The sequence below is a fragment of the Penaeus chinensis genome, chromosome 36 (assembly GCF_019202785.1).
Source record: "Penaeus chinensis breed Huanghai No. 1 chromosome 36, ASM1920278v2, whole genome shotgun sequence".
NCBI lineage: Eukaryota > Metazoa > Arthropoda > Malacostraca > Decapoda > Penaeidae > Penaeus > Penaeus chinensis.
In genome coordinates this window covers 2,561,308-2,586,307 of record NC_061854.1, presented here as the reverse complement: position 1 = coordinate 2,586,307, position 25,000 = coordinate 2,561,308, and the positions used below count along the sequence as shown (strand labels likewise).

Genomic DNA, 25,000 nt, shown 5'->3' with positions numbered 1-25,000 from the left:
CAAATTTACCCAAAATTTTCAAAATAGAAAAAAAAAAAAAAAATTGCTCTTCAAGTTATGTAATCAGTTAAAACCCCCACAGCTTTACTGGTAGGAGATACGTGTAAATGTGAGACAGGGTGACTGTAATACCTCCAATTCAAACAGTCAAGGTCATTAGCTCACATAACACGTGCCACAAAGTGAAGAAATTTTTCACATGTTCCTTTTAGCTGCAAGGCACCCTCAGCCACTGCCCTAGTTCAAAGTGATGGATGGAAACCAAACAGCCACTTCCGGCTCAGCATCAACTACCTCCCGTGGCTTGGAGACCCCTGCTCCATGGAAGAGCATGCATAAACACACCTTTCTGTTCCCATTTACTGTACATACTACACTGGCCCTGTACTAGCTACCAGCTTAAGTCATCTCATCACCAGGGAGGCGTCTGAGGTCCAGGAGGGGACATATTTTCATCTGTGGTTTGCTACACAGATTTTTCCAAGAGGGGAAAAAATAAATGAAGGGACATAAGGGAATATAACATAAAATTTGATTATAAATTTTAAATTTTCTTCTTTTTAGCATATCAGAGAATTAACAACTGATTTAAGAAAAATGCATATTAATGGAAGTCTATAATTAAGGGAATATTTCATTTAATACTACCCTGACAGAAGAAAAGAAACAGGTCTATAGATAATATTCTTAATTATAGAAGAAGAAGAAGAGGAGGAGGAGGAGGAGGAGGAGGAGGAGGAGGAGGAGGAGGAGGAGGAGGAGGAGGAGGAGGAGGAGGAGGAGGAGGAGGAGGAGGGGAAAAGGAGGAAGAGAAGGAAGGGTAAAAGAGGAGGAGGAGGAGGGGAAAAGGAGGAAGAGAAGGAAGGGTAAAAGAGGAGGAGGAGGAGGGGAAAAGGAGGAAGAGAAGGAAGGGTAAAAGAGGAGGAGGAGGAGGAGGAGGAGGAGGAGGAGGAGGAGGAGGAGGAGGAGGAGGAGGAGGAGGAGGAAGGGGAAAGGAGGAGGAGGAAGAGGAGGGGGGAAAGGAGGAGGAGGAAGAGGAGAGGGAAAGGAGGAGGAGGGAGAGGGGGGGAAAGGAGGAGGAGGAAGAGGGGGAAAGGAGGATGAGGATGAGGATGAGGATAAGGATAAGGAAGAAGAGGAGGAGAAAAAGGAGGTAAAGGATGAATAGGAGACAGAGGTGGAGAATTAGGAAGTGTTGTTCGTAGACAAGGAAGAGAAAAATAAATAGATAAATGAAAAGGAAGAAAAAAAAGAAAATAATGAGGGAGGGGGGGGGCATAAGACTTGATGACAAAAAAGGAAAAAGAAAAAAAGAAAAAAAAAGGAAAAAAAAAAGGGGAATACAAGATATAAGAAGGACAAAATTAATAACAGACAGCAAGGTCATTAAAGATGACAAGAAAAAGAAAGAAAAAAAGAGAAAAAAAAAAAAAAAAAAAAAAAAAAAAAAAAAAAAAAAAAAGGACTGGATTTCAGCATTCATCTTAAAGAAGACATATTTCACACCTTAATATACAGCAGCTTGTAAACTGAAAATACGGTAATGAAAAAAAAAAATAATAATAAATAAATAAATAAATAAATAATAATACTAAAAAAATATAATTTTAAAACTCTAGCTTGTCTTATTTCCCAACCCACTGTTGCTAGGGGGAACATGCTATCCAGTCATTGTGAATATCAGCACAGACACCAAATGATGAAACAAATATGCCTTTAAGCTTTTAACTACTGCATTGAATTTCAAGGGTATTCCTGTAATTATTTAAATTCTCCACCAAAAAATATAATAGGGTGTTTTCTGCATTTGCAATACATTTTTGGTATCTCCTGTAGCTACTGTTTTCATATGTACCACTAAAACTCTTTGATTATTGCTCTGTAGTGTGATATTTTGATAGATACAGATACTTCTAAATTGTCAACTCAGAAGTGGATGATCAGAGTTCCGTCTACACTCATCACCCATTCATGAGTGTAAGTTTTCTATGTTGAGACTGTAGAGGTAGTGTAACCAATCTCAAGTGGATCAGTATGCAAAATAGCAAGATCCACCACATTGACCTGTGATATCAGTATAGCTTTACCAAGTAAAAAATTTTACCCACTGGAAAAAAAAATTGAGGTCACTACTATAAAATTTGTATGTCACAATAGTGTGACATCAGTTCAAAAGTGAAATAAAGTTTCCTAAGATACTATAATGAGAAGTTGATATATTCATATTTGAAAATGCAAGTGCACATTCAAATTAAAAATCTAACTTTTGTCAAATCTGCATAGCTCATTATCATAGCCTTGATCATCCTAATTTTCAGTAATACAGCAATGAATGGCAAAATCCTTCAAACACAAATTAATGGTACAACTTATGCTATTTCTCTTGTAATTTCAAACTATTTTTCAAATATAAAATCCTTAAAAAGCCAGAGCAGTATTTATCAAGTCAAGAGTAGATTCTATAAAACCAACAATAATCTAATACATCAACCTTAAAACGGCTACAACGATAAACCTTAGTCAATATCTTGGTAAATGGAGCCCCAAGGAATGTGAATCTAATCAGAATTCCCCTCCATAAAACTATTTAAATATCAGAATGAGAATAATACCACATGGACTAAGAGGATTAAAGAATTAAAGACAGAGGGAGGGAGAGAGGAAGAAGAAAAAGAGAGAGAGAGAGAGAGAGAGAGAGAGAGAGAGAGAGAGAGAGAGAAGAGAAGAGAGAGAAGAGAGAGAGAGAGAGAGAGAGAGAGAGAGAGAGAGAGAGAGAAGTGAGGAGGAGAGAGAGAAAGAGAGAGAGAGAGAAAGAGAGAGAAAGAGAGAGAAGAGAGAGAGAGAGAGAGAGAGAGAGAGAGAGAGAGAGAGAGAGTGAGGTGGGAGAGAGACGAGAGAGAGAGAGAGGAGAGATGTGAGAGAGAGAGAGAGGAAGAAGAAAAAGAGAGAAAAAGAGAGAGAGAGAGAGAGAGAGAGAGAAAAGAGAGAAAGAGAGATGAGAGAGAGAGAGAGAAGAGAGAAGAGGAGAGAGACGTTGAGAGAGAGAGAGAGGTGAGAGAGAGAGAAGAGGTGATGAAGAGACGGGGAGAGAGAGAGAGAGAGTGAGAGAGGGGGGGGGAGAGGGGGAGACAGAGAGAGAGAGAGACAGAGAGAGAGAGAGACAGAGACAGACAGGTATTTTCTTTCCTAGCTTAACTCCATATGTATATCTACAATCAGCTAAAGAGGACAAAATTTCCACTGCTGCAGCAAAAGCTAAATGGAAGAATATCCAAATCTAAACCACAGCAATCCTGACTTGGTTTCATTTTATTCATGACACTGTGAAAAATAATTATTCACACATATTCTCCCACTCTCTTGTTTTCAAGGCTTGTACACTTTAGTATATGTGTTAAGTGACACAATTAGCAATGTCTGCATATGGCAAATATTTAAAATAGTATGTAGAACCTAACCACTTTAGTACGAAGAGAAATAAAATAAATAAAGTACACATTTACATTTTCCTAAGACTACTACTACACTGTATTAGTGTTTCCATGCTCCTTATTCAGCCGTAGTATCTAACATTCCTCTCTTCTTGTTATGGAGCACATTCATCATTATGTACTAGTAAGCTCTTTTTCAGTAGAATCAAATCTCTCACTACAAGCATGAGCACTAAGAGTGAGTAACATCTGAAACTACAAGTCACTTACATAATCTAAGTTGGTTACTTCTTAACAATGCATTATTTTCTTCAAAATGCTCCACAATAAATCATCGACACTCACTAATGACTTTCTTTCACTCTAAGTGACATATCAGTAAAACAGATACATTAGTCTAACATGCAAAGTATAACAGATTTCAATTTCCTTTTGTCTTTTCATTCTATGCATGACACACTTATCCACGCTCATTTAAAGCTAATGAAAATTGTTAATTTAAAGGAAATTAACTCACTAACATATAAGGAAAATAATCTAAATTCTGATTGCTAATTCTATGATCATTCTATGTTTTCTCTCTTTCCATTGGCAAACATTTATAATTCACAAAGCTAATATTCTGTCTGGTTCATAGGTTGTCTGGATCACATGGAATCATCTCTAAGAACTTTTCAAGCTTCTCTGCAATTATTCTATCTATATAGGCTAAGTAAAATCATTTCCTTCTAGCTATGCAGTAGTCAGTAGGAATAATTAACACTGAGAATGCAACACACAGCTTATGAAGCAAGCATTTTCCAAGACAGCATAACCTTATGACACTAGCATGTCAAGACTTCAAATGTATAAAAATGTTGTCGAATGGCAACATGAACTAAATAAGACACACATGTAACTTATATGATGTTGTGAAAGAGTTTCTATATCTATTTTCCTTAACATTTTGGTGCACAACTGTGAGATCTATTGGATAAATGAAGGGTATAAAATCATGTGCCTATCTATCTGGCACTGAAAGTACCTAATTATCTCTACTTGTAAGTGACACAGGGTAATCAATACACCCAGACCTGTTAATGGTGCAACACTGAGTTTGGTAATCTGTTTATAAACTGTTCTAGACTCTGCAATCCTAAAAGATCTATATTGTCTGGAATAATATGTCTGGCAAAAAGGGAAAATTTAAGTGACTTCAGGTTTCAAGAATGCTAACATCAGGGATATATCACTAATGACTCAATGCACAAAAATGGGCTCTTACTCTTTCGCCTTCCACGAAGACAGATACACTGCAAGAATTCAATTCCCATCATGTAAGACTTCTACATCCATCATTTGTCGGACAAATGCTGTAATTTCTTTGTTCTCATTCTCAAAATCAAAGTAGAAATGTTAACAAATACTGAATAGTACATATTCAAATTTATGTGAACATGAAGGTAAATTCTAGCATACCCATGCAATGCCCCCACAAAATACCCACATACTTAATCTTAAAGTTTTTTTTTTTCTAAAAGAGAATAAGTATCATTCTTTTCACTTCATAAAAACAGTGACCTATCAAAGATGAGAAAATAATGAAAAGCAGTGCACTTCTAAGTTAATATTGCTGTGAGGAAGCATGGAAAAAAGTAATTTTTTCCATTGATCTCAGGCACTTCTGTTAAGCATACCTGACAAAAATCCATAAGATGCTGTCATTCTGACCATCATCCAAGCATATTGTGTTTGGTGTCAAAAGCAAGTATAAAAGCGAAAATCTCTATGTAAGCAGTGTTTGATGAACATAAAGCAAGAGTTGAAGGTTTACTGGTGATACAAAATAATTCCCAACTTTTTTCTTTTCCGTTCACTTCAGAAATGGCTACTCATCATTTTACTCAATCTTCCAAAAATACCTAAGAATATTTATATGCAAATAATTCATTACCAAAGCAGATTCTACAATTAACCCTGATATTTGAACTCCTCTGAAATGTTTCTAATAAACCTGAGAGAACAGAAAATTAATATTGTTCTCTGCTTACCGTCGTCTCCTCAAAGCATTGTTTTGGCCGGGCAGACCAAAGAATCCACGGGGAATGACCATCTGTGGGTTTCCTCTCGCAGGCCTGGATTTGCCTAAGGCTGAGAGCGAGGACAAATGGGCAGCATAACCGTCACTTAAGACCTGAAATATCAATATAATGTATGATAGTGTATAAGTTGTTATTACCAATGTAAAACTTCAAAAGGACTTACATACATACATACATATGTAGACAGGTCAATTACTTTCCCTTTCTGGCTTGTTGCTGTAAAACCTATCATGCTGAAAATAACTTATATTCCTATATAAGTATCAACTGTATTACCTGTGCATTTGCATGCTGCTTTTTGCTGGCCTTTCCCACAATGTAAATCTGTCCTGTCTTCAAGCCAATGCTGTTGTACACTGCTATGTCCTTTGAACTACCATATGCTGCTACAATGACAATTGCGTGATCCTAAAAGGAAATAAACCAAATTAAATTTAAGACAGATAAACCAAATTAAAAAATATTCAGAGTATTAACAAAAAGACTTTACACTACTGCAGTCTCCTCCTTACAATCCTAAAAAGCCTCCAAACTAAGAGAAGAATTCTTTACTTGGATCAATCCTCGAAGATATTCAGCTTTGTGTGCCAGTGGATCCCTGGTGAGACCATCGGCAAAGGAGACAAGGCCATGAGGGAAGTTGTGTTGGGCCAGCCAGGACACAACCTTCTGCTGCTGCATGTCTGGCCGGCCAGTCACGTAGATTATCAAGTATCCAAGTTCTTGCCAGTGTCTGTCAATACAGGTGGGATTTAACTTGCATTTGTTGAATGTGTGTCTCACTTGATTTTGACCCCCCCCCCCCGCAGTAAATCAATATGATAAAAACAAAATATATATATATATTTGTATATAGTAATATATATATGTATATATATGTATTTATATATATGTATATATATGTATATATATGTATTTATATATATGTATTTATATATATTTATATATATTTATATATATACACAAACACAAAAAGGGGGAAGGAGAAGAAAAAGATAGATGTTGATGACATAGCTGAAGATTTGGAAATATAGAAATATAAAAAGTCCAGTTGTCAAGACTTGAGCTAGAATTTGACAAAGGAAACAAATATACAATAATTAGTATGTCTGTTTACAAAACATATGTATCTATTATTCATGAAAAAACAGCATTCTCTTAACACAATGAGTTCATGCTATATGAAGGTATTATTCACCTTATCTTTGGGCTGAGCATAATATTATTCAATCAAATCAATACTGCAGTGAATATAAAAAAACATTTGTCTTAATCCAATATCAACAAGGAGCTCAAATCATGGCTTGCTACCATGAAGCAGCTATCCCAAATTGATTAATCTATCTAAATGCCACAGTAGAAAAAAAAAGGAAAAAGACATAAAGATGATGATATGGGATTAAAAAAATGAACAATTAGATTGGTAAGAAAAAAAAGGAAGAAATAACTTGAAGAAAAAAAATCAGAAAATGAACAATTACAAACGAAAACAAGAATACTGAAAAGAAGAAAACTAACACTTACCGAACAACGTCAACGGCTCCTGCGCGAACTTTAGGATCCCGGCCTGTTACTGACACCGATGCTGTGAAGGACCCATCAATGCTAAACACTACACACTCAGTTTTGGGGGGCACAACCGTCAGGTAAAGAGTAGCACTAGTGTGGTCACCTCTGAAAGAAACACATGAAGTGAGTGAAATCAACAGTTCCGTAATCCTGGATTATCCTGATCACCTTTCAAGACCCATTAACAAGTTTCTGGAAGATAATTTAATACTCAGTTGAATTTGCTGCTCCATGATGAAATACTAAGACTTTCCCTATGTCCACCTAAGTATATAGTTACATCAAACTCACATGGCACATACTAGATGGCAGATAAACTAACTGATCATCTTCTGCTACCAATAATTCATAGAATACTTTCTCTATACAAGGGTACATGAGAAACTTTTACCCATGTCATAGTGAATCCCGCACCAGGAGCCACTCAAGTTAAGAATTAGAAGCACAAAAAGCAGGTTTTTCATTTCTATGATTTTGACTGTAGTATACATTATCTGTTAATGAATGAAGCTAAAAAAGACTTTAAGCCTACTTTGAAGGGATATACCGTCTCAATGACCACAGTCAGGGCCAAACAAATGAAAAAGTGCACACAACATAGAGCAGCATAGATAGTTGCCACATGGCACATCAGCTCGGTGCATCATGGTAAGAATAGATGGTACCCAATGTGAACAGGTTAATATATAGTTTGAAAAATTAGAATACATTCTGCAATTCTTAGTAGTCACATATCCAGATGAAACTAACTTTTCTGAGATATACCAACAAAAGTAGTCTATTGTATTCCTTAGCCTTTACTTTATATGAGGATACAAAATACTCATAAATATCATGATCATGAAAACTGCAGTGACACTGGAACAGTGCTATCCCCTAAGTCCTTTGCGAATCTTGCTTCAGTGAATAGTAAAACGCTACCATACTGAAAAAAGTGGCAAGCAATCTATTGAAGTTTACTGTACTTTCACCACCGGTTGATTTTACTTGCCATCATTTTCTACCAAAGCTGCCCTTCAGTCACATTATCCAAAATGAGAAGGGGATAGCTGAAAAGCAAATTAGTAATCAGCGGTATGTTTGTACAGAATCAACCAAACCACCACGAGAATTGCACAGCAAATCATCTTCGAAGCAGATTGCTAGTTCTCTCCACTTACAAATATCCACCAAATTTAGAATGTCACCACTCAGAGCCACTACCCACACCACATCAATGCCACCTGGCCCTTGTCACCACCACAACATGCTCTAGGTGCCCATATCTTTGTAAAAAAAAAAAAAAAGTGAATTCCCTGTTCACCACACACAATAAAGATACAAATATATTTCCTCACTGAGAAATCTCTGGACCCAACTGCTGGCTGTGGCAAGTTTCCTGGGAGCTGTAGAGATCCCAAATAAAGATACCTTGTAATTATGTATGTAAAGCAAAGTAATTAGTCTATATGGAGTGAGTAAATCAAGTAATTAATCCATATGGGCAGCTATGTATCATAATTAGACCATATGAGGTAACTATGTAAAGTATTTCACATATCATCTCACATGCAATTCGAACTTACAAATGTAGTCTAGTGATATACAAATGCATCTCCATCTTTGCTACGATACTATTTCTTAAAAAGTAGGATTCTAAAATAATCTAAAGTAATCAATATACTTATACTAACTATATATAATAATTATTTCATGGGATTATCTATGCTAAGTAATTTCTCCATACAGAGTAACCATGTAATTATTCCACATGAAGTGGCTATGTAAACATGGAGTAACTATGTAAAAAAATTAGTGTACATGTAATAACACTGTCATATAATTAGACCATATCCTGAAATACTGAAACTTGCTGGCTAACATAATACACAATTTTAACTCAAAAGTATATACAAGCCCACTTCTGTCTTCAGTACTACACCATTTCTTGGATATCATGAACGATAACAATTGCATCCCGTTCTTTTCCTAAGTTCTTTCCCTCTGCTATATTTGAAAGGATTTCAACCTTTGAATGACACTCATGTGACAAGTAGAAAAAGATATAAATTAGAAACAGAATGAATAACTTCACAACAGACATGCAAATGGCATGTGTGATTTAATCTTACTTAAACTTTGCATGTAATTCTGATGAAGGCTTAACTGAAGAAGGTTAATTACATCTGCATAATGACATATTCATCTATATCATTTCCGTTATCAACTTTCATATGCCAAATATGTCTCTACAAAAAATCTACTTCCATATATATTCATAAAGTATGTAGCTACATAAATCTACCAGTTTATCTTTGGCACTCTATCCTGTACTCAAGTCTGATAATTTTCATCTTTATGATGCTATCTTACTGATAATTTCTCAGTCCATTTTGTTCCAACTGTATTCTCGTAACTAAATAAACAAAATAAATATTATACAGCAAAGCAACTGTGAAATCAGAGGGAACTCCTCAGTTATTTTCAGAAAATTCACTGTTTAAAAACAAATTATGATCCACTACACTTGACATATCTTACACACATAATATAATCTACACAATCCATAAACCTCACAACCTCTCCTTTTCACTTCCATGTAAATCAGGGAAAGAAGTTAAAGAGGTGAGGAGAACATACCTGACAATCATTTTCACGGGATACATCCCATACCCAAGAGCTTTCTCTGGAGCAATTGTGAATGATATGCGCCCATTCTTGTCAGTTACTTCTGTGCTTATTTGCTGCCAGTCCCCTCCTGGGGGATCTCGCATGATGTGAATGTCCACTTTTTCACCTGAGAAACAAATGAAGGAAAAATGTAAAGCCAAATACAATCAAGAGTCATTATCACAAAACCAAATACACTCATAAGCTGTATACACCAAAGTGCTAAAAAGCAATAACATTTCCAACATCACTTGCAATACTTATGTTTATATACATCTATCTATATTGAGAGTAATCTCCTTAAATAATTATGGTAAAAAAGGTTGAGAGAAAAAGAAAAAGAAAAAGAAAGAAAGAAAGAAAGAAAAAAAATTCATGCATCAGCATTTTAACACATTATTATATATGATGAAGACAACAATATTCTGTTAAAAAATTCAGATCCTCTGAAAGAAATGAATTCCATTAATGATAAAACTAGTGAAAGAAACCTTACAATATAGTGTATTTGTCCCACTCCTCTATATGATCATGTAAACTAACTTTCAATTCTACTTTTGTCTTTTAGCCATCAGCCACAGATTTATGAACTGTCTACTGTAATTAGGTTTCTTGTGGGTGAGAAACATTACCATGAAAGAGTTTGAATCAAAATGTGTGCTTCTGAGTCTAACATAACATCAAAATGATGTATTTGATAAGCAATGAATGCATGCTCACTTATGAAACTTTAGTCTTCATAAACAGAAACAAAACAATGACATACCGAAAAGTCATTTCCATTTCCACCTTTAATTATCTATTCATTCATTTAAAGCCTTTTTGTTTCTAAACATCCCCACTGTTTTAAACTATAAATTCTATAACCAGTCCTAATTTTTTTTCTAGACTCTCTCATGTTATCCACTGACATTTGAGAAAGGATAATTTTGACATATTCAATTTTGTTTTCATTCTACTCATCACAGCTCTGTAATCTCACTGCACTACTGACTACTGCCATGTTGTACCTGCACAATAAACCCTTGCTAATCCAATATGATAGGCAATAAAAACAATGAAAGAAGCCATATAGTATGTACCTGAGAGAGCAACCATATCTAGAGGTCCATACATGAATCTTGCTTGTATGCACTGCGGTGCACCTTCACGTACAATGACATCATTCCCTCTATGATTGGCAGCAACATTCTGATAGAGTCAAAATAATCATACCATTGAGGTTTATCAAAGATTTTAATAACACCAATATTCAATGATCTTCTCCAACTTTACCTTTAAATATTCACAAATCATCACTTCAAAATTAAAGAAATAATATATGAACACATCTGAACATCTGCAGGCTTCTACACATACCTTAATCTTGACAGAGGTTCTCTTCTTCATCCACTTCTCCCTGGGCTGTGTGGGGGAGAACACTGGCAGATCTTTGTCATCTGCTGTGAGAGCTGCGTGATCTGTTCGAACCAGCTAAGATACGAGGAACACAATTATCAGCATAAATGGTATATTGATATGTATATATGACTATGTAAGAGTTAAGTAATATTACTATTAAAGGGTACAAATGTGGCAGATTTAAAATACAAAAATCAGAGACTCTCATCATACCTGTCTGAGAATGAAAGCAATCACATCTGAGGACTCCCAGTATGATGCATGGAATAAATGAGGCAAGGAGTTGGTTGGGAAGTTTGCAAGGCCCTCAGGGCAGTAGAGGGCATAATCCAGACGTTTCGTTCCCCACCAGCGCTGACTCACTGCAAAAAAAAGTTTTTGTGAATCATTGCTATTTCCTCCATGTTGATCCTGCCGTCCTTTATCTTTATTTAATACTTTTGTATCTGGACTTTCCAAATTTACAAAGGAAAGATATTAATGATTACATGCAAGCTATAATGAGATCTATGGAATGCAGTCTCAAATTTAGTAAAACAGATCCTATATGATTTTGCCATGATTAATGTAACTGCTTCAGTGTAAGAAACAGACATGGAAACAGTATGAAAGCAGAAAACTGTGCCAACATTACATTCATTTGTTTGTTTTCACTTCCATCACTGTATCCACTTATTTTTCTTTATTTGATCAAAATCTTGCTTTATTTTATGAAATGAGACTGTAATGTTTGTAAAAAAGGATGCAATTCCTACCTTATGCAAACAAACAATTTAAAGCAACTTCAAGCCCAGCATCTAAATATAAACTTCTCACATAATCATTCACAGATCAGAATAATACTGCATATTCTGAGGATACATCAACTCGAATTAAAAAAAACACAAAAAAACACTTACAAGCATTGATTGTTGCAAGAGGAACAGTATCTGCCATTCCTGACATGGTGGAAAGAATAGAGGCGTCGGACATTCTTCGAGTCTGTCCTGCTAAAGACGGAGATCCAGTGGCTCCTCCAATGTCCAGGAACACCTCTCCATGAGTCTGAATGCATTCCACTGAGGAGGAAAACAAGATCAACTAGGAGCAAATACCAAACAATAATACTCTTCCCCAAGTAATAAACTTCCTTGCTTTTATCATCACATTTCACGAAGGAAAAAGAAAGATGTAAAATAAATCCTTTAACCCTCTCTGCCCAACATGAACTGAAAACGATTGTCCTTACGCAGATGTGTTGGGTTCCCGTCTCCAAGAGGGTACTTTGTGTAGCGGGGAATCGTGATTGGAGGGAGTAGAGAAAATCTGGCCGAGAGTAAAGGCTCCAAACGGACAGCCAATGGATCCGTTGGGTGGAATAAGTTATACACTTGTTGGCAAGCTGGTCTCTGTATCATACCTGATGGATGAAATGGAATTTGTTGAGTATATATGAATATATAACAAGGCTAAGCAAAACATTGCTAGTAATCCAGCTCTTAAAAATACCCTACTTATTGAAAGATTTGTGGTTTATGGCAGTGAATGGATTCTTATGTTTGATCTGTTTTACTCTATATTTTTTTTCATTTACAACAACATTTGATTTCTCATTACATTCATATATTTTATACAAATTTAGGTTAAGCTTACAGGTAACTGGCTTTTGGAATTTCAACCTCATAATGTTTATTGCCAAGTCCTTGAACATAATAACTTAATATTTATAATTTACTACATTTTAAGGTAAAGATCTAACAAACCTTTTCCAAAAAATATTATCTAGATGTAAAGTTCACATCATAAGCATAAGTTGAAATTACCTATACTACAAATGCACCAATTCTAATAAATATATGTATACACTGAGGAAAGGGAAAAAAAAAAAAAAAAAAAAAAAAAAAAATCAAGAGAGAAAAAATGAATATGACAAAATAATAAACATCTTACAGTTCTTATCTTCGGCATTCACCATCTTGCGGTACACTAATACAAGGGCTAATGGACACCCAAACATGAAAACGTCTGAGACTTCGAAATCCAGTCTGCTGTGGCCATGGTCACTGTGGGGAAGAAATATGAAATTACTATGTGAAGCAAAAGATATATCTTCTTGCATCCATAACATAATATAAAACATCATAAATCTTTCTTACAACAACTTGATCTCATTCTTTCTACATATAGACTAGCTTGTCTATAAAACTAGTCTGTGATGTTAGCAATGCACAGATCTGACTTAAACCAAGGTCTCCATAATAAACTTACTTCACACACTATCTTATATCATTATTAAACATCATTACCAAGGAAACCATGAATGATAGTAATTCCAACTACAGCATATCTTATGATGCGAAGTCACAAAAGAGAGAAAGAGCAAGATGATCATGAAAGCATAAAGATTGAAAATAATGACTTGAAGTATTGAAAGAGAAATTACATTAATTTTTGCCTCAGTTAAATAGGCAAATACTCTTACCCATGTAAAAGCACAGTAAGGCATGCAGTAACAAGATGGATAATATCCTTAAACTAGTTAATCATAATACTAAAATTATCAAGTCTAAAATATTGCAAATCATTCATGCCATGCCACTTCTGTCTGGCTTTGTTTCAATTTCACAAAAGTATCAGTAAAAAGAAAGAAAGAAAAAAACAAAAAAAGACTATTATTCAACAATATATCAACTTATCCAGAAATACAAGTGCATACATTACTGCAAATATGAATCAAAGATTAACATTAACCCAAATCTCCTATTTATCAACCATCTCTTGACAGACAAGCATTACTCAGCAAGCACTTAATCTTCTCTCTGCCCTGAATATACACTAAAAAGTTCTCAGTTAGGAATTAAGACTTAATAATAATTCCTTATTGTCAGCTCACTCAAAGCAAAGCATGAATCAAATTCTCCCCATAGGCAACTGAATTCTCCTCTTCATGACACACGGATAAACAACATAGATAAATAAATATGTTCTCACAGGAAGTGCCGTCTCACACTCTTTCCTTCTTCCATCATATGTACTTTAGAGAACATACAACACTCCAGATTTGAGAAAAACCATGATGTTACTGCATGTTTTTTGTTAAGAGTTCGGGGTACTTAGCGTGTGAAAACACTGGCCACAACATTGTCAGAGATACTCTACTGGTTTACCCAACTAGACATTACTGTAACTAGATATCTGACATCAAGTGGAAGGGGCAGTATCAATAACGGAAAAAGAGAAGCAAGAAATTCTAAAGACATTAGATACCTGGAGGTCCTGGTTCTACACGATCTTGAGATAAACCAAGTAAAAGCAAAGAAAGTTATTATCCAAGTTCATTTAGACTTAATGTCATCAGTCACATAAATCTTAGCAAATATAAATATTAATCAGAGAAAAAAATTAATATTATAATTTTTTGTTTTGTTTTGTGAATTTTCTTCATTATGCCACTTCTGCTGCATATACCAACAACTTCCTCCTTACATTTGGAAGTGAATGAAAATAATCCATGTGCAAAATACACATTACATTTCCTCATTTCTCTTTTGTATAGATTCTGGAGAATGGTAAAACTGGAGAAAATGAAGACAGGAGAGATTGGGAGACAAAGAAAAAGAGGAAGACTAGGGTGAAAACACTGATAAAGACAGAAAAAAGTGAAAGAAAGAGTAAAGTCACTTTAAAAATCATTATACGAAAAAAATCTATGATACCAGGCTCATTACTACTTCAAAAAAATACATATCACATATGCTCTGAAAATTTGGCAAAAGATAAGTATAATTATCACTGACATTTGATTTTGAGCAGCTTAAAGGCAATTCAAGTGGACAAAACAGTCTAAACATAGGGTCCAATACAAAGAAAGAAAGGGCCATGTCAACAACAAAATATGACAAAGATAAGAAACAAAACCCCATAAAAAAAAAAAAATATGTATATATATATATATATATATATATATATATATATATATATATATATATATATATATATATATATATATATATATATATATATATATATATTTATATATATATATATATATATATATATATATATATATATATATATATATATATATATATATATATATATCCACACACTGACAATTTTTGCCATATTGAATTTCCATATATAACTGATCTTCATAAAGGTATGACGATGTTCTACAGGCTCTGGTAATTTTCAGGATTTTAGAGGGTATAATATACATCTTGAATCACCCAACAGCACACTAGACATCACTAGGACGACACAATACACAAGAAAAAATAAAGGACAATATGTAAATGTAGTTGAAAAATGTGTTACATTCTTAATTACAGGGATGGTTACCAGTCTATCCATGTAACCACAGGCAGTCTTGCAACACAGCTGTACATATGAACAGAAGAGAATGCTTTATGCAACAAGGCCTTATTACTTATATTAAGCAAAATCTGGAATTTTGTGCATCTTATGAATTGCATATTGCTAAGCCATTTCACTTGCGCATAAAGCTTTCGTTTTCTGTACACATCACATTTGTAGCCATGTGCCATATAAAGTCAATCCTTCTCCTCTGACGTACCTTGAAGATGAAGACTTGCGCTGGGGACTAAAACCACAATAATTGAATAAAAAAGAAATCACTTTATCACTCTGTATATAAATCATATAGTGTCAGTACCACAGAAAAAATTGAAAACAAAATTTCTACCTTAAGAAGAGCTGTAACTTATACTTAACCCATTGCCATCGGGAATGTGTAATGTTTAGGCCTACTGCAGTTTTGTTTTGTGACACATACATGGCTCCACAAGTGCTCAGCCACCAAGGAGTTAGTCGCTATGTAATGCCACCTTGTGTTTTTGGGAAAAACATTTTTCTTTCTAATGCTCCTAATATCAATACAGTTATTATTATTATTATTGGCATTAATATCATTATAATCTTATTAACAAAACAGATGGCAATAGGAAATAAAAAGAATAATATTTCCAAAACTCAAGGGAAACTATAAACAAGTGAGATAGGTCTAACTAGAGATTGACTTCCTGGTGACTATGTACTTGTGAAGACATGTGTAAATCTAATTAATAAACTCAAAATGGGCATGGCATTTATGTACATGCCACTGGGTTAAAAAGTGAACAATTGCAAAAAAATCAAGTCAAATTTTAGAAATTCCTGTTAGCATGCAACTGTTTTCTTTTTTTTTTATTTCTCTATGGAAACTAATAACCTTAGGTAACAACTAAAATTAGTACATAAAATGTCACATACACATACTCTCTCTCCACCTCCCTCTTCCTCTCTCTCTTCCTCCCTCTCTCTCTCTCTTCCTCCCTCTCTGTCTCTGTCTCTGTCTCTCTCTCTCTTTTCCTCTCTCTCTCTCTCTCTCTCTCTTTTTCCTCCCTCTCTCTCTCTTTCTCTTCCTCCCTCTCCCTCTCTCTTCCTCCCTCTCTCTCTCTCTCTTCTTTCCTCTCTATCTCTCTTCCACCCTCTCTCTCTCTCTTCCTCCCCCCCTCTCTCTCTTCCTCCCTCCCTCTTTCTCTCTCTCTCTTCCTCCTCTCCCTCCCTCTTTCCTATGTATGTCTGTCTGTCTGTCTGTCTGTCTGTCTGTCTGTCTGTCTGTCTGTCTGTCTGTCTGTCTGTCTGTCTGTCTGTCTGTCTGTCTGTCTGTCTGTCTGTCTGTCTGTCTGGCTGTTTGTTTCTCAACTAGCACAGCAATTTTCCTGCTTAACACTCTCTCTCTCTTCTTCCCTCTCCCTCTCTCTTCCTCCCTCTCCCTCTATCTTCCTCTCTCTTTCTCCCTCTCTCTCTTCCTTCCTCCCTTGCCCCCCCCCCCCCCCCTCTATCTCTCTCCTTCCCTCTTTTCAATGTCTGTCTGTCTGTCTGTCTGTTTGTTTGTCAACTAGCACAGCAATTTTCTTGCATAACCTATTTTATAAAATATTTCAACAAAAACTGGTTCTCACCAATCTTCTTGTCAAAAGTTACATAAGTAGATGCTCATGCTTAATACAGGCAATAACCCAGTGGATCCAGGTGACGTGCCCATCACATCATGAAAAAAATTGCCTGAGGGCTGAAATGACAGGAATGTGCCACCATGGAAAAATTTGGCTGGTTTCCAGGGTGATGGGAATGACTCGTAATGGGTGCACAAGGCTCCTGGATGAGGATTAGATACAGTGGGCATTTAGAAAGGGGCTCTTGCATTATTTCCACTGGTACATAAGGCCACCTGGGAGCCTTAGCTGGAAGAGTGCCAGCTCCAAGGAGGACACTATTTCCATGCTCAGGATTCTCTTCCTGCTCACTGTAGCTGGTGGCACAGGGTGTGTTACAGAAAATGTAATAACGTGAGAGCATAAAAAATTACATAAATACCATAATTTTAATTATTGTTTTTGTTATTACAGTTATAATCTATCTAGAGATAAAAGCCTACTCAACAAAGACACAATCTTGATACAGCATAGTAAATGACAAATATAGCCCTTGGAAAATGGGCAAAAATGTCAAAAACATTATAAGCAAGAAAATGAGAAAGAGAAGGCAAGGAGTCTTGATACCACACACAAGTGTTTGTGTGGGTTAGGCCTACAAGCCACACACCGGGCAGATTTGCCACTCAAGTAAGCCTAGAGCCCAGATTCAGGTCCATGTGCAGGCCACGAAAAACCCAGATCCAATGAGTTATGAATGAGCAATAATAACAGCTGATGGAAGTATACAAAAATCTGTATTGACAAGATCTAGTCCGATTTTACCAACTAAAAATACATCGAGATTCCAATCATACTGGTTTTAACATTTAATCTGCAGCCAACATTATGCTTTGACTTTTTGACAAAAAGGGTTAATATAGGATGAATCCCATTCTGAAAATTAATTTGACTTACAAGTTAAAAAGAAGAAACAGAAGCATAACCAATGCCTGCTGATCAGTACTCTGCCTTATGATTCTGGCTTCATGGACCATTTTCTTCTAAGCAATGTAAGGATATTTTAATGAGCGGGAAAGACTCTGTTATGAATACAGTAATGACACTGATTAACGCTAATATGAACATCAGTAAGATTGGAAATAAGGACACAAACCTCATGCTCATTGAAAAAAGTGGGTTTAATTTTAAAATATATACAATATAACCAAATTTATCATGTGTTAAGGATAGTAGATTTTAAAAGAATCTCTTTTTCTAGATATCAGGAATACTCAATTGTCACAAACTAAAGGTTTAAAGAACACCCCAAAAACATCTAGTATCTCAAAAATTCCTAGAAAGGAAGTAAAAGAAGAAAATAATAGTCACTTGAATTCCTGCCAATATAAAATTACCCTTGTCACCTTATCAATCTTGAGCATGTAACTGTTGTTACAGTAAGCTCAGAACTGTATCTCTTTCTTACCTCGATGAAGACGACCTCCGCCGAGGGAAGGGGGCTGAGAGATGCCTAGCGTAATGGTAATCAGAGTCGGACACTGATCGGCAATGGGGGACATCGGAGTGGTGAGTGGCATCTGCGCTGACAGATTTCCGATAAACCTTTGATCCGTCAGAAGTTTCATCACCTAAGAGAATAAGTGTTGGAATCATGTATCAGTATTTAAGGTTCTCTCTCTCTCTCTCTCTCTCTCTCTCTCTCTCTCTCTCTCTCTCTCTCTCTCTCTCTCTCTCTCTCTCTCTCTCTCTCTCTCTCTCTCTCTCTCTCTCTTTTACACTTTCTTATACTATATTGAGGCTCTCATATCTATGCAAATACTATAACCATATTTAACTATGAATTAATGTAATCATCCCCGATCATCAAACTATCATTAACATCTCGCATGTAAAGTCTTTATTCAAGGAAACCACAGTATGGAAAAAAATATTGCTGATTCCACACCACTGTTGCAGAACATGATGATGTGAAAACTGTGAAGTGGATTACACTTAGAACTGCATCATATAATATTTAAAACAACAAAGTTTAAAAGGAACCATCAATGCCTTATTCTTTGTACTCATGGAAACTGGCACACACACAAAAAAAAGAATAAGAAAAAAAAAAATTATAATAATTATCAATATTGATATTAGTGGACTGTATTATGTTTATGAGCTTATTTATAGGCTTTCTAATAATTGATCAGAATTTGCATAAATATGAGATAGTTAAAAAACTGCACACACACTTCTTTTGTATTTACTTTCATAGAGATTTTAATTAATAATAAGAGAAAACAAATACACATAACCAATTTTGATTATGATGTGAACTTTGGGAACAACAAAATTTAAATCACACATCAATAATTATCATAGCTTAATTAAAAAATGAAATAATTATTCATATTACATCAATGCAATCTTTAAAAAATATTTATGTGTGTATTTTAAACAGATTAAAAGAAAAAAAAGGGCAAATGCCAGACTTGTACCTTTGTGTGAAAGGAAAACTGCAAGGAAAAATAAGAATTTGAAATAATTAGGAATAACTTAATAATACTAATTATTAATATCAGTGCTAATGATGTAAAGCCGCTTAAGCATTCCTGACCCATGCAAAAGCTGTAGTTCAATGACGGATGCCTTACACTCCAAAAGCAAATCTGTGAATAAGTCAAATCTCATGCAGTAATTTCTTTTCTATCCAAAATATTCTAGGGTTTGGCCACGGACCCATTTTCTGTTTCACTAAAAAGTCTGACCCTATGTTACAAATCAATAATAACTATAAACTAAGAATTATTGTCAGAAAAAATGAAAGCAATCTAGATGCTTTGATATTTCCAGCCATTACAAATGACAGCAGCCTAAAGAGGAGTCTCTAACATGCATTAATAATCTTAAATTATTGCATCTAATAATCTTAACTAATTAAAAAACAAAGCTGTAGCTTTAAATATTAAAGAAGTTGTGTGAATCTCATCTATGACTTACCAAACATAAATAACAAAAAAAGGTCAGGTTCACAAAAGGTAATAACATTTCCTTTCTGTTGCTATGAAAGAACAAATAAATGATATAATCACAACATATCATCATAAAAGCAAATATTCATCAAGTTGCAACAGTGATCTGAAACGTTTTCTTCATTTCATATGCTCTGATTAAAGTAAACATTCATGATTTTATCTTCTTTTTTTTTTTAGAAGGGTTATCCACTTTGAAATTTTATATATATCAGTAACTTTAAAATGTTGAACTTTTTACCCAGTTTGAAAGCAAGTTATTAAGGCCCAATATATCTTGTACATAATGTCTTTTGTGAATCTGATTTTACATCTGGCAAAATGCAGGGATGGGCTGCCTAGTAATATGATGGCATGGTTACCCGTCATCAAATGTTTGCAAATTCAACTGCGTGCTCATCAGGATGCTATATTGGGTAAAAAGGAGCAGGTCGGACTTGCCTCTTCGTTCGATTAGTGGCCCAGGAAGAAGGGCATCAGGGGGGATACAAATACCCTGAAGATGGAAACGATGCACAGGAGTGTGATGTGGGTGGTAAGGGTGTTGAGAATGACTAGGGTTACTAGGAGAGGTTGTGGAAACCCCTGGTGGTGATGGTGTGGGCATGTTACAAGGTCCTCCAGTTGCCCTGTTGCCCAAAGTCCCAGTGCTACTACAGGGAACACTGCAAGGTGCTGAACACTTTCTAACAGCCTGGCCATGAGGTGCTGGCACAGGCAAAGGTGCAGAAATCTTACGCAATGGAGTCTGAGGGTTATTAAGTGTCTGTGCTGAATACACTGTGTCGGTATGTTGCAGTGTGCTACAAGTTGTAGGAGGGCTACTGGGTGATTGTAGGGATTTTGTGTCAAGGGTTGGACTAAATACATCACCTGAGGGGTTTGTCAAAGCATTATCAATGCTAACAGTTATAGATGGGGACGGAGATATGACTGGGGAGGAGGTCTGGGGAGGGTCTGGAGAACCTGATGGAGGAGACGCTGGGGAGAGAGATGAGGAACTAGGATGTGCTGGAGAAGGCTTCTGCTTGCAGTACTGACCCGGGGAAGGAGGCTCTCCCTCAGGAATGTTGCTATTGCTCCCGTACTTGTGTTGCTCATGGACACGGCAAAGAATATCATATACTAAGATGCCACCTACGCTGTCACCTGAAATCACATTCACGATAATAATACTGACAATGAAAAATAATCAAGGACCTGATTATGCAATTGAGTTAGTTTATACCTATTGCTGATTATCCTATTCATTTTCTAAGTATCTGTATTCCACATTTCAGAAAAGCAAGGAAGAACTTCTGAAATATGAAGATTTCAAAAAATGATATTTCTCAAATTTGACATTTGTTATTTATCTTTAGAATTGTCTAGTGATACATCCTAAACTACACAATGATAAATAATCATGCACTGTAAGAAGGATTCTTCAAAATATTTTAAATGCCATGCAAAGGGCATTTATAAAGGTAAATATTTCTTAAAAATCATATTCCTTTTGCTTAAAAACCAACACGGGTTCAAAGCTGTTGCTCTCCTGGGAATTATATGGAGAATAATCCTCAGAAATAGCAACATAATAAGAACAAATAAAGACTGTCACACTAGAATTTACCAAGATAAGTAAAAGGAATTATTATCAGAGGAATCATTCCTAAAGGAATCATGGATCATATTGGACTGATTACACAAATTACCTATCTGCTCTGTCTGGGCTCGAGAGAGTCGAGAAAGAGAAGCCTTCTTTATAGTGAAGACATTTGATGTTATCCCAGATTAGTACTTTTCAGGAAAACTTTTCTTTGTGTTAAGCAGCAGAGCACAAATTTATCATCATAAAGTCACTATCAATCTTGTCACTTTCCAATTATCTTCTTCACATCTCTTTCCGCACTACTTACCAATCAGGCAAACCTGCCCATTAAATCCATGCCCTTCTTCCGACCTGAGGAATTCATGGTAAGCAGCATTGGTGGCATTGAGGGTGCGCGTTACAGCGTCCTCATACTCAGGAGTAGCAGTGGCAAGCAGAGGCACAGCTCCCACAGGTACACTGTCACCTCCAGAAGTTTCACCACACACAGGAGAAGAATCTAAGCCATATGGGCTTAAGCTGTTTGATAAATGGAAACACACTAGTTAGTTTATAGCTTTACATACTATAAATTTCACAAAATTTCTAAATGAAAAATATACATTTGTACTTGTGTCCCCATGTATGCACTCTGCACACACGCACGCACGCACGCACGCACGCACGCACGCACGCACGCACGCACGCACGCACGCACACGCACACGCACACGCACACACACACACACACACGCACACACACCTTATTCAAACAACACAGCATAACCAAAAATAACCTATTTACTGACCTTGACAACACATTAAGACTATCAGAACAAACAGGAGCAGCAGAAACGAGTCTCACAGCAACATGTCCAACCATATGCGGGTAATGTTGTCGCATCACTGATTCAAAGGCTCCCCTGAAGGTGGTCAAGTCACTTCTCTTGTTCATCACATCTGTGGGTTCACAGTAACAGACTATCACATATAAAAACTAAGATGGAATTTATTTCAAGACAAAATGTAAATAACTATTGTTATCCTTGAAACAACACTCTATTTTTTTGTGGTAGTAGTCATCAAATGAAAAAATAATATTCCCTAAGTTATTCCCTATTCCATACTCATTACATAGCGTAACTCACAACTTGAAGCCACAAACGGATGTCAGGGAATACTTCAAATTGTGAGAATATAAAGAAAAAAATTAGTCCTATTCACAAGGCAAATCAAATCTTTCTGGTAAATAATTTTTTTTTTTTTTATGATTACAGGAATCTCTTATGATACAGGTAAAGGAGTGAAAAAAAGAGAGAGAATAAAAAACTATAAAAAATTAAAAAAGGAAATGTTAAAGACAAAGACACATAATAAAGAGTTGCCATGCATTCTCCGCCTGCAGACGCACCTGAATTTGGATCAAGGACGGATCCAGCATGAATGACTAGAAGCAGGACAGTGTTCGAGCAGGGACCTGGCTGGTGAGAGGGGGAGTGGGACGGGGACGATGGCGCCGAGGCCTCCATGCTACGACCCAGAACCCGACTGCGCTCGGCAGCCACCCTTGACATAAAGGACTGGGAGAAGATACTGTCTGCTGAGAGAAATAAAAGATTCAATTAAATTTTTGGATACAGGAAACTTTGTACAAGAACAGATCAACAATAAAACAATAAACCTGTATATTCCCACTGTGCATACATCCCCCAACTATTCCCACAAACTTTACACATCAAGTAAAACTACAAAAACATTTACCTTCATTGCCTGACTGGCTGATGGTAGACTGAGTATCACTGTCTTGAGGCAAAAGCTCTAATGAACTCCACTTGTGTAATGCAGCTGTCTCCTCCAGGTCTTCTGCTCAGGTAAATTGTAACTTGTATCAAAACTAACGGAAATGAATCTACACAGACTATACAACTAGAGTGACAATGACCATTAAACCATTACTGGACATCAAAAAACACACTGGCCACAATAGTATAGGTTGTTTGTTAAGTAAATGGTTTATGAATACATTAGTAAATGCATGCACATAATTGATTCAAATTAAAGATAGGAAAACATGTATATTTGTTACAATATGAGTGGAAGTAAAACCACAGATATCTACCTTTACAATAGATAAAAATATGATACAGTAAAACAATCCTCCACTTTTTAAAACAAAGGATAGAAAGTATACAAAGGCATAGCAATTCTACTGGCTCTAAATTACACCCTGAACATTTCAGAGATATATCTAAGATACTAAAATTTCCAAGTACAATTCTCGTTAGGCATAAAACTCAGAAGAACAAATATATGCTATTGTGTATTATTTATGTTATATAAAGTGGAGTTTCAGCCTATCTTACCATTGTGGCAATAATATACAATTGTTAATATTTCTATATACAGTACACTCTACACTATACACAATTTACGTGTATAACTGCATATGCATATCTGAGTAAATTTTTGCATATGTACTATATATACATACACAACTGTTAACAAATAAATACACATGGTAATTTTGGCAATGCAATCCATATATAAACATACAAATAATCAACAAAGGTGAATGGCAATATGGAGTCAAAACTTTTCTAATTCAGATATCCTACTGTACAAAAATCTGAAACATGCATCATGCTAATCTCCTGCTCCTTCATATATAAAACAAGAATTAAAATTGCTTTGTAATTCATCAAATCTTTCTTGCTATCATGCATACTATGCATGACAGATTATGGAAAATACCTTGTAACAGGACTACCTGAAATGCTACTTCAATTAAGAGCACGTGACGAATAACAAAAGTGCTTCCTCCCCAAGCCTGTTGCAATTGCACACTAAGGTAAAGTAGTTACTTATAGAACTATGTATGAAACAATTTGAAGAATATATAGTAATAAAAAAATAAAAATCTTTGTAACAGCATTAAAAGATGAACATAATAAAAACATGTGGTTAACACAAAATCAAATGAATCAAATCCTAGTCAGCTATGAAATCCATATTCAATTAGTCTGAATTTCATGAGTTCTATCGGCCATCATTTCTTTCAGAATAGAAAAACAAATTAAATGACTTATGAATCAGAAATTTCATCAAATAGTTAATACAAAAAACAATCTAGCATGGATGTTTGTATTACTAATCAATTAATTTTTTTCTGCATGCATCTTCATGAAAGAGATTGTAACATCTTAACAAGATCTCTAAGCAACAGTCTAGCTGAAATATGAGTTACTGTTTATTATGCAGCAAAAAGTCATTCACAACTTTGAGACTTTTATGCACACATTCAGTAATAGCTGATCTCCTTTCTTTTTTAAATACTTCTAAATGTGCTGCAAAGTTTCTGAGAAAAT

At 35.5% G+C, this 25,000-nt stretch overlaps 1 protein-coding gene across 11 annotated transcripts in view; it reads right to left on the bottom strand.

Annotated features, from left to right (window-relative positions):
- LOC125044617 (protein retinal degeneration B-like) overlaps positions 1-25,000 on the bottom strand; it is a 56,958-nt gene that overhangs the window by 8,414 nt on the left and 23,544 nt on the right. For 4 of the 11 annotated variants that reach the window (XR_007116502.1, XM_047641376.1, XM_047641371.1 and 1 more), the window contains 18 exons: positions 23,397-23,498; positions 23,047-23,235; positions 22,445-22,595; positions 21,965-22,176; positions 20,940-21,215; positions 18,518-18,680; positions 15,687-15,713; positions 13,061-13,173; positions 12,360-12,530; positions 12,031-12,189; positions 11,345-11,493; positions 11,090-11,203; positions 10,813-10,921; positions 9,701-9,857; positions 7,037-7,186; positions 6,065-6,245; positions 5,789-5,920; positions 5,462-5,604 (listed from right to left, as the gene is read on the bottom strand). Coding sequence is in view for 10 of the 11 variants with exons in the window: in XM_047641376.1 (XP_047497332.1) it covers positions 5,462-5,604; positions 5,789-5,920; positions 6,065-6,245; positions 7,037-7,186; positions 9,701-9,857; positions 10,813-10,921; positions 11,090-11,203; positions 11,345-11,493; positions 12,031-12,189; positions 12,360-12,530; positions 13,061-13,173; positions 15,687-15,713; positions 18,518-18,680; positions 20,940-21,215; positions 21,965-22,176; positions 22,445-22,595; positions 23,047-23,235; positions 23,397-23,498 (2,698 nt within the window). In the remaining variant the exon portion in view is untranslated. Of the gene's footprint in view, positions 1-5,461; positions 5,605-5,788; positions 5,921-6,064; positions 6,246-7,036; positions 7,187-7,916; positions 8,467-9,700; positions 9,858-10,812; positions 10,922-11,089; positions 11,204-11,344; positions 11,494-12,030; positions 12,190-12,359; positions 12,531-13,060; positions 13,174-15,686; positions 15,714-18,517; positions 18,681-19,532; positions 19,551-20,939; positions 21,216-21,964; positions 22,177-22,444; positions 22,596-23,046; positions 23,236-23,396; positions 23,499-25,000 lie in introns of those variants that run through there. The other 7 variants (XM_047641379.1, XM_047641381.1, XM_047641377.1 and 4 more) reach the window with 6 other exon arrangements.